At 36.5% G+C, this 10,597-nt stretch overlaps 1 protein-coding gene across 1 annotated transcript; it reads left to right on the forward strand.

Annotated features, from left to right (window-relative positions):
• Positions 1–1,226: 1,226 nt before the first annotated feature.
• On the forward strand, positions 1,227–8,232 carry LOC116166631. The gene is made up of 7 exons (XM_031481646.1): positions 1,227–1,950; positions 2,050–2,237; positions 5,867–6,048; positions 6,214–6,280; positions 6,332–6,736; positions 6,787–7,058; positions 7,400–8,232. The coding sequence occupies exons 1-7, from the start codon at positions 1,813–1,815 to the stop codon at positions 7,831–7,833; spliced, it is 1,686 nt and encodes a 561-aa protein (XP_031337506.1). The 5' UTR covers positions 1,227–1,812; the 3' UTR covers positions 7,834–8,232.
• Positions 8,233–10,597: the final 2,365 nt, after the last annotated feature.

Raw genomic sequence — 10,597 nt, forward strand, 5'->3', positions numbered from 1 at the left:
ACAGGGTCATTGGATTTGACCCATTTTCAATAGGCTTATTACTTGTGGCATATAGGTCAACTGTGCAAAGTTTGAACCAAAGCGGTCCAAGCGTTTGACAGTTATCGTGTTCACGGACGAATGGACAGACGGACACCATATAGTTTGCATCGCTTTGCTCTGCCGCTTAAGGAAACATTAATGCATTGGGAAATGTTACCAAGCTTTGCTAATTTTGTCCACTAATTGGTTAGAACCAGGTAATTTACAGATGTGATTATAGAAAAATGCAGTAAAAGAAACCGGTATTTGTCCATCTTTATTCAATTATTGCCTAAAATTTTTCGATAGACTTATTTACACAAGGGATTGTGTTTGACAATACATGAAGAAAATATGCAAAACTGGAACTGTATTGTTGGTGGTCTAACCATTTGCAATAATATTGAAATGCAGATTGACCATCATCTTATAAAACTCATTTTTCTCAGTGATATATAGGTATTTATATAACTTTGTAGATGTAGTATATGACAATAGTAGGTACCTATCTTTAAGTGCTGACGAAAAAAATAATCTGCCATTTTCATATTATAATTTTTCAAGTCACCTTACAACGGTTGTTGTTTATGGAAAACGATTTTTCTATTAATGGCATTAAAAAATTAAGACTGATAATCCATCTTTTTTGATAGTACAGACAAAGATCATACTGTGCTCTTTGATACAGACATTCTTTTTATTTTTATCATTGCAAAGAATATCCAGTAGGTATCGACAGTTTGCTAGCAGCATTTCATATTAGAACGTTTGGCTGGTAGGTATGTTATATATGGCCCCATTTTATCTGTGATATGGCAAACCTACAGAGGAATCTTAATATCTTATAGACTCATTTTTCTCAGTGTATATAACTTCTTTTACAAATCAAATTCCATATAATTTGTATGGATTCAATAAATATACATTCTCTCAGTGAATAAAAAAGGGGATACAATTCACATCGTGAGACTAAGTGATCAGATGAAGATCTCTCAAGTGTCCTTGTTTGTCATGATCTTTTAGAACATTCGAGAAAAGTTCTCGGAGAATAGAAATGATTAGATTTTATAATATACTTATGTCTCAAATTTGGAGCATCAAACAAGGAATTGAATATGCGCCGTTTTCGAAATAATGTGCGACTTATCATATTGCGATAACCGTTTGGATGATGTTTGCACTTAAAAATATAAGATAATGTGACTTTAGAGGTGGTGAAGGTCCATGAAATTTGGGTCAACTTAATCAACGATAAATGTTGATAGGTATAACAGTGCCAAAAGAAAGTGGAAGGCGTTTAGGTGTGAGACCCGGTTTAATAGGTAGAGAAACGGGAAGTTGGCCCGTTGCGATTTATTTGAAAGTTCCGAATGTTTCGCAAATTTGAAGATGTAGAGCAAAGCGCGACGATATTGCCGAAAAATGGACGTTTTTAAATGCGGAGATAAGTGAAAAAATTGGAGATAAGATATTTTGATATAATTATGTAACGAATTAAAGTGCGATGTAAGTGAAAAATCTTGAGGAATGAATTACAAAATTCCCACATTTCGTAAGTATGGGTGATTGACTGTAGATGGCAACACGAACTAGGAACGACTGAAGGGAGTAATTTAAATCTGACGTCATTACTTCCACGTTGGCCTGGAACTAGCAGACGTCGTATGGTCATAATGCAAATTTCTCCCGTTACTAGAAAATGCAAATAAACAAAGCAGTGTAAATAAATCAAAGTGTTTGTAATGGTGTTGTTAAAAAGTGTGTGTTAAAAGACTCCCACTAGTACGCAATATGTCACGTCTTTTACTGAAGGAATACATGGACGATAACTTAGATTGCGGCATGATGGACCCTCTGACCCAACTTAGGCGAGAACTGGACGAAATTGACATCCCTGCAAACATGCAGTATGAAAATCCAGGCCTCATGGTTAGTTTTGATAACATTGCTCTCCACTTGATAACCTTATTATTTTGACTGCTCAATTCTTTCTCGCATTATTGCAACAATTGTAATACTCTAATTTAGTCCTCAGAGTTCTTCGATTCCGTACTTTCAATGGAACACAGCAATTTCGATAGCGAGACCGACAATGTTAGTTTTAGTACCATCGATACCGACTGTGGCCTAAGCAGCGATGCTGAAGAATTACGGATGACGAATAATTCCTCGCCGGAAAGTGCAACTTCGAGTAACGGATACGAACTTAATGATCTGTAAGTATTCATTAATTTCCGAAAGTGCAGTGTAATTTTCTAGTTGCATTGTTTATTACAATAAGTGAATCATTGAATGTAATGTTGTTTATAAATGAACATTGTTGCCATTGAATCATCCCCTTGTGACTAAAGATACAGTTATTTATTTATTACGCAACATGCTTGATTGTTGTATAAGTTTGAATAATTGCGGGATAAAATATCATTAATAATTTTGATAATATACTAAACCAGCCGGCTTAGGGACACAACTCCATAAGGTCTATGATCTGAATCCAGGTGTTACACGAATTGGAACCCTGCTCACCCAAAATTAACAAGTATATTATTGTTAATTGTAGAACAGTCAACATACAGTACATTTGTCAGTTTTTTAACGGGTGTCATAATCATTATTGCTGTTTTAGCTGTATTGATGGTTAATGTTCGATGTTGTGTTTTTATTTCTTCTAGTTTATCATGTGTTTATTCCTCGGTTTATTCAAACAGTCTTTAATTATTTATTTCGTTTTAATTTTACGTTTCACGTTACAAGCACCTCCACTACATCACTGAATTTCTATATCTTAAAAGTGTCTCTACTGTCTAAAACTAATGAACCTAACTTCAAGTTACATGTTTGTTTCACACCAGGTGTTTGCCTGTCAATCAATATGTTGAGACCCTGACAGGTCATTCATGTAAATTAAAAACAAGAGTGGTCCGAGGTTACTACTTTGTGGCACACCTTTGGTAATACATTTTTCAGATAAAGTACATTTTTCTCTACGGAAGCTAACTTGATTTTTAGAGAAAACGTTGTTATCCTCAAAATATTTGGAAATTCTTTGTTAACAAACCTTGGAAAATGGATGTGGGACGGTAGTTGTTTCTATACAGGGCAAGTTGAGTTGGATCAGCATGCCTTTTTAGTACGAGAGCTAGCAACGTCGAAAAAAAGCAAGAATTATAAAGTTGAATATTTATTTATCGTATTTAAAACTAGATAGGACCTTTTATTTTTTAGAAATCGCCGTTTTTTATGGTTTTAAATTTTGCCCTCGGGTTTGGTAATTTTTTCTCGTGTCAGAGTCTTTTAAAAAACCAAAAAGAAATTTGATTCGGCAAAAAAAGGACCAATATATCGATTGGATCTTTTTTAATTAAATGTCTTCATATAGTAGGGGAGCAGTACCTATCACTAATCTGTAAAAAAATCAGCTTCATTAATCCAACCGTTATATTCGTAGAAAGTTTGTGAAAAACTGACTAAGAATTATTTTTTACAAAGTACAGATCAAATGTTCGCGATTTTTATAAATATTTGTTTAAGAGTTATTAACCTTTCATTTGGTGCATAATTTAGTTTCTCAAAAAACAACCATTTAGAATTGGTACCAGCAGAACGTCGATTTTAGCATACTTGGATAGGCCAAAGTGGAACTTCATCGGTTAAAATCTTCACCAAACTCTTGTGCGCTCACTTTATCTCGTAGTTTAACGTCAATTAAAGAATTACAGAGTAACTAAATTGTTCATGAAAATTTCTGAAAATATTGCCTTTTGCCTATCGATTCTGATTTAACGCACTTGCGACTGTACTGTTGGTATGGTAAGCATATGTAACAAATGTGGTCTCGAAAGTAATCGTTCAGTAACAAACAGTCCAAAGAATTTCACGGGCAAGTGTCCATTTTACACCCATTTAACAAACAGTCCAAAGAATTTCACGGGCAAGTGTCCATTTTACACCCATGCGCGTGTGCCTCGCCGTCCGCTTATGGGGCCCCTTCACGTGCATTCCCTGAACGACGCGCCATCGGTTTTGGAACGAAGCGTGGAGCGCCAACTTCTGGCGCGTTGTGCAGTGAATAAACTACACGTTCGCGCCATTTCATTCATTCCAAAGTGGTACTGTCGACAAGATGAGTTTGGTAAAAAAAAATTGCAGCTGTAATTCTTCACAAATATATGATGGATAACGTAAATGAAGAGCCCAAGAAGAGGAGGAAGAGGTCCAAGCCATGGTATTTGAAGAGACAGAAATTTGGCGATTTGATTTTATTACAAGAAATTAATAATACTCGTAATAATACCAATCCAGAGGATTACCACAATTAATGTCACACCGCACAGCACACACAAACAAACCTATAGGACTTTTGCTAATGTAGTCTATCCTTTTTCCTCTCCAATGTTTAACAGCGCATCCTCTTCTAACGGCGCGAAGGGAAGGCGCGAAACGAAACTACACGCTCGCATTTGGCGCGCGGAGGCCTCGCGCCACGCCAGGAATTCAAACATGTTTGGTTCCATCGCTCCACGCCAGGCGCGTATCATTCATGGCGCGAGGATGAACTACACGCACAGTTTTGGATTGACGTCACTCCAAAACTTACGGAGCGTCGTTCCGGGAATGCACGTGAAGGGGCCCTATTACGGGAGACGTGCGGTAACCCAAGGTTAGTAACGAGGTTAGTAGCCAGTCGGCCCGGCAGCGTCACACGACGTGGTGGTACATCTGTCAAAGAATAAAGCAGGTGGATGGATGGTTTTCTTTAAATGACATAATAAACAATCATATCGTTCGGAACTGATAGGAATTTTCGAATCATCTTCCTAAGCCCTAAAATACGCAACTTTTTTCTAATTTAACCGACTGACTCCATTATGGTCTCTGATTTCCCCATGCTGTGCGTGTGCAATCGTGTATTTATTTTACTTTTGCCAGTAAGGGACACCTCCAACCGTTTCCATTTAATTAATAAAATTCAATGTTGTAGATTAAAACCATAGCAGCTATAAATTTTATTTTATTTTATTTTGCCTTTATTTTTGAGTGGGCGGGGTTTCAGCCAAGGCTGCTCTACCAACACAACCCACTATACATTTACAAATATCCATGCCCGAACCCGGATTCGAACCAGAGACCCTTAGCACCACAGTTAAGGCTTTAACTCCGGCATTATAGCTCAGTGGTATAGAGCGTTTGGGTATCAATCCGGAGGTCGGGTGTTCGAACCTGGTTTGAGGTGAATTTTTCATCTGGTGCAGAGATGGGAATTTCCTTAGATCAGTTTCGAGCATTCTGCCGGCTACTCCGAATTAGGTTTTCCTGCAGTTTTCCTAATTCGTAAGGTAAATACCGGAGTAATATAGAACAACTTAAGACCTTCTGCAGGGGCACCTCTAAAAAGGATTATGCGGGTCACACTGTAATTGGGCGTAAGCCTGTTGAGGGCCTAGAACAAGAGGGACAATAAATAAATAAATAAATAAACTGAACTGCGCCACACGTGCACTTTACTCTCGAGTAAATGGCACCTCCAACCATTAAAACACAATTTGTCACTTCGAAATTTGGAGTTTATTAAGCAACAATTAGAGAAGTTAGCAAAAAATTCTATAATTGTCTTTGGTAATTTATTTTCACCCTAAATACATTTGACTCATTTGAAGGGCTCCAGCTTAATGTTAAGTTAGCACTCCCATTCTGCCAAATAGGCGGAGCAATAAATTTCACGGTAATAGATTAGTAGCACCTTTGTAGAAAAATGTGGCTACTGCAATTATTATATTTCTCATTATACTACCCAACAACCATATTCCAAAGGATATAAACAATTAATTCCACATTTTGTTTGCAGAATTCTTGTTAATGGTACCAATGTAGAATACAACATTAATAATAATGATCCTATGCTGCACATTCTCAACCAACACGAAAACGTCATGGATAAGGCGCCACAGGTTCAGATTCCATCAAACTTGTTTATTAACAATCCCAATGGAAAGAAAGTAATAGTCACAAAACCAGTTACATTGAAGAGTAAGTACATGTAATTTAATGAGAACGAAAAATGTTTAATTCAGATGAATAATAGATATTTTAATTGGGGCCAAATGTGATACATTGATCAGATATAGGGGTTATCTTGTATTATTTTTCTCTTTATTGTAAAATTATAGTAATTCTAATTTTTATTTCTTACAGATAACAGAAAATCCGTAAATACCGCCAAGCAGGTATTCCGTGTGCAATCCATATCCGGAAAGGGAAGGTGTATTTGCAATTCCAGCATGTGCCAGGTATAATCGTTGTGTTTTCGCAGATCTGTTTTACTTCCGTTCAATGTTGCAAAAATGAAAAATATAAAAATCATAAATGGGAAAGAGTTACAAGCTGAGAATATAAAGGTTACTAAAATTGTCGATGCGGTTCCCACAAAACAAACGTTTGTCGACTGCTACGAAGCATCATCGCCCGACACATTCGATGATGATTCCGATTCGCTAGACACTAAGTCCGAATCAGACCGCCAGTATCCTATTTTAGTTCTCTCCGATGAAGAGAAACGCTTACTAAGTAAAGAGGGAATTTGCCTACCCACACATTACCCGCTAACAAAACAAGAGGAGCGTGAGCTTAAGCGAATACGAAGAAAGATTCGTAATAAAATATCCGCACAAGACTCAAGAAAACGAAAAAAAGAGTATGTGGATGGACTGGAAGAACGGTAAGGTATTACCCATAATTGCTTTGAGACTCATTCGAATCTTCTTATAGCATTAAGCAGGGTGCCGAAGAGAAAAAAATTCTAATGAATCGCGTCAAACATCTGCAACAGCAAAACAGCAAACTAATCGCGCAGATGCATAAGCTACAGGCACTCGTTTTTAACACAAGTTGCAGCAAGGCAACGCCTACAACTTGCTTGTTAATTGTGCTCGTTTCTGCGCTGCTTGTGTCGTTGCCTAATTTACGTATTCCTCAAAAATCAGAACTGAGCGATCAGCAACAGCTCACCGCACGAAGAGCGTTACTGTCCAGTTCACAAGGTATGTTGACTCAAAATCGTTTTCATAGTTCACTTATACTTTAAAATGTTAAATTTATTTGGCAATGACATGTTGCCATTTTTCAAAAAATGTGTAAATAGAAAATATTTTTGGGTTTGTGTTGGAAAAAATTTGTATCTAACAATTATACTCCCTTTCTCTTTTCCAAAACATTTAAATACTTTTGACTTTTCGAACGTATTTATAATTTAGTATAGTATTTTCAATTTTGCCCAGGTCTGTCTGTCAGTTTGTGTAGACCATTAACGTCTGACGGGACAAAAATAGATCTTTTTGAGGAAAGTTGTTCCCCATCTCATGATGACATTTCTTTGTTACAGCTACGACTGAGGATTCGATAAACCTAGATGAATTCTTATTATTTAATAAGGAAGACAGTACCGTCATTTTAGACGAAGATAATAACACCGAAGAATATAGTTACATAAACTATGAAAAAAGGTATGAAGGGCACAACCTTATCAATGGAGACTCGGGCGATATCGACAGTGACGTTCGAAAGACTTTCGAAAGATTAAAGGATTTCCTCGAAGAGGAGCTTAACGATAGGAAAGCGAAGAAGGCATCGTTCATGGAGAGAAAATTCATTGAGCCTGATATAGACGATTATGTTCCCAAAATCGGTATCGATGAAGACGAATATCCTCCTGCAAAGAAAAAGAAAGTGGACGAGTTGCTGCAGGTTGATCGTAATTTTAATGCCGGCCAGCAGGTCTCGGCTACATTGTCTGTGAATGCGTCGAAAAAGGAGTGAACGTACTTTGCTTTAAATTAATTTACAAGCTCGATAGATATAATTTGTTATTCTGAATGTATTTTCATGCTTTGATAATGCTGTAACTATTGCTTATGGTGTTCTAGTTTATCCTGATCGGATTGTGTAAGAGTAAGAAATATTTTTTATAGAAAATTCTATCGCAAGTGTTTAGCATTGCCAAAGAATGTGATTGAACTATTTCCATTTCGATTTTTTTATAGATTTTAATATATTATAAAATATATATATTTGTCTTTACTGTTGTAGTTAGATTTATAATTATGTTTATATGTCATGTATCAAACTCACGACTTTCTGGTATGTGACAAGATGGAACCAACTTGTAGCGTGTATACAGTGTACTTTAACTTGGAAAATAAATAAACTGAAATGTTTTTTGAAATTTTTCTTGAAAGATATGCTCCTTGAATTTTGTGTCTGATGTCTTGGTGTCAGGTTTTGTGATAAACACCTAATGTGTTCAAAATCAAGTGCCAAATTCTTGATGGAACAGCTTCCTAGCTCAATTAAGATAGTTTAAAAAACGTTTTTGACAGTTGTACATCCTTTGTGTCTAATGTACAACTTTTAACGAAATCATAATAACCGTTTTGGCAAAAAAATGTTTGTTTTTGAATTTCTACAGTCAGTGGTACTTTCGCGGGACACGGAAAACCATTATTTCGCCCGCCTGCTACGGCCCTAGTAGTAATCATATCATTTCATTTTTACTTATTTATTAGCGACCCAGCTCGTTCATGATTTTGAACTTTCTGTCGGTCGGTATGTGTACATGATAGGTAATTCACAAACGGTCTGTGTGCGTGGTAACTCGCGAACGGTTTTGAATTGTACAATTCTCTGTTTAGTATTACGTTTATCATTATCACCACCCAAGAATTACCTGAATTAACTGATTAAATTTTCAGTGACCCAGGAGCTCGTTTGCTATTTGTTACAAATTTACTATTACCTGTGATCGTTATACCCCACTCTATTAACTTTTTATTTTGGAGAGGGAAACGTAAATGCAGTTTCTTCTCGAATGTTGCAGATGTTTAGGTCTAATTCTAATTCATATTTTAAATCCATATTTTTTTATTGCACCTCGAACGTTCACTTTAGAATTTAGATTATCGTACTGCATGCAACGCCAACGATATCCGCGATAGCTTCAAGAAAATAGTACCAATAAGAATAACGATTGTATCTTTATTCATTGGATTGTATCATGGTGTTTGACATTAAACCTGGATGTCTAATTACATTTGCAATTGTGCCAGGTCAAGACCGTTTTGATCACCAATTAAGAGGCAAAATTGAATTTCAACACCCCTAATATACCTATCTAATTTGAATTATACACCCACACCGAAACGCAACCCTACTCGATCATGTACATTGGCAGAAGCAAAAGAGTTTATTGAGGATTATTTACGCGATTTGTAAAAAAAGTAATTTTTTAGCAGCAACTCAAATCCGTTTCGTGTAATGATTCATTTCCCTTCTGGAGTTGAACGAAGATTGCAGTATTGCATATATGTTTAGCATTGTAACATTTGCCTATAGAACAAGTGAACGATCCTCGAGTTTGCTTTTGGGCTGATAGTCTACGTCGATGAAAACAATAGCAACCTTTCTTATATCCATAAGAACATCAGTTGCGTACGTAGAAATTTATTCTGGGGGGATTAAACAAGTTCGTTGCACATACAGTGACCCAGTGCGTACTAGAAGGGGGGGGGGGGGGGGGGGGGGGGGTAAGAATAGAAATTGGGTTGCAGATTGCTGATGCTGGTAGTCATTTATCTATTTATTATTGTACAGGCGAAAAAGATTAGATTAGAACGGTATTTTATTTCTTACTGCTGACAGGCCCCTTTATTGCTTTTGCTTTAATTGTTCAACGAAAACTTTGAATAATAGGTATATTTATAGGCAAAAAACCAATTTCGACAAACAATTTAAAGGGCTGTAACTTTTGATCTAGTAGTCCGATTATGGAACTGTTTGAAATTATGGATTCTACAGGCCACATTCTATAAGAAAATATTTTTTTCCGGTCGATCTGAGACAATTTTTTTTCGATTCGTACTTTTTCGATTAGACGTTTCAATCAAAAGTTATGGGCAAAAAAATTCCTGTTTTTAAAATTTAAAATTCTTATTTTCGTCATTTCGTGAAAGGCAGGACGCAGGTACCTCACCTCAGTAGCAGTACTAAGTACCTGATACCTATTTGTTATTTTGGGCATCAATGTAGCGAATTGCCGATCGATGCCGAATAGCCAAACGTGTGACTGCCAACACTGATCACTCACTGAATAGTGAATACTGAATACTACAGAATATTTAGATTTTAGTGACTTAGACTTTAACCAAAACCAAATATTGTCTCTACCTATATATTATTGCCTTTATTTTAAAGTGGGCGGAGCGGATAGCGGAGTATTACTAAATACCTAATAGCTATGATAACTCAATTCTTCGGGGGGGGGGGGGGGGGGGGGAATATATCCCCTTCCCCCCCCCCCCCCGTAAATACGCCACTGAAGAACATCTGCCCCAATTTTCAAAGTGATCGGACTGTTCTAAATAAAGTTATCGTGCACACTAGTAGACGGACAGAGAGCAATACAGATTACATAAACGATCTCGAAGTCGTTAATAAAACTAATAATTCACCATGTACTACCTATAACTAAATAATAGGGTCTTTACACAATTTTATCATCTTATCTTTATGCTTGGAAACCTTTTAA

The sequence above is a fragment of the Photinus pyralis genome, unplaced genomic scaffold (genome assembly GCF_008802855.1).
Source record: "Photinus pyralis isolate 1611_PpyrPB1 unplaced genomic scaffold, Ppyr1.3 Ppyr1.4_LG3b, whole genome shotgun sequence".
Taxonomy (NCBI): domain Eukaryota; kingdom Metazoa; phylum Arthropoda; class Insecta; order Coleoptera; family Lampyridae; genus Photinus; species Photinus pyralis.

What these genes read in the sequence shown, in the direction of transcription:
- LOC116166631 (XM_031481646.1), top strand. Translation starts at nt 1,813, where the DNA reads ATGTCACGTCTTTTACTGAAGGAATACATGGACGATAACTTAGATTGC. An exon ending in TCCATATCCGGAAAGGGAAG is followed by an intron (nt 6,281 to 6,331) that starts GTGTATTTGCAA and finishes GTGTTTTCGCAG; the next exon opens with ATCTGTTTTACTTCCGTTCA. An exon ending in GTGGATGGACTGGAAGAACG is followed by an intron (nt 6,737 to 6,786) that starts GTAAGGTATTAC and finishes ATCTTCTTATAG; the next exon opens with CATTAAGCAGGGTGCCGAAG.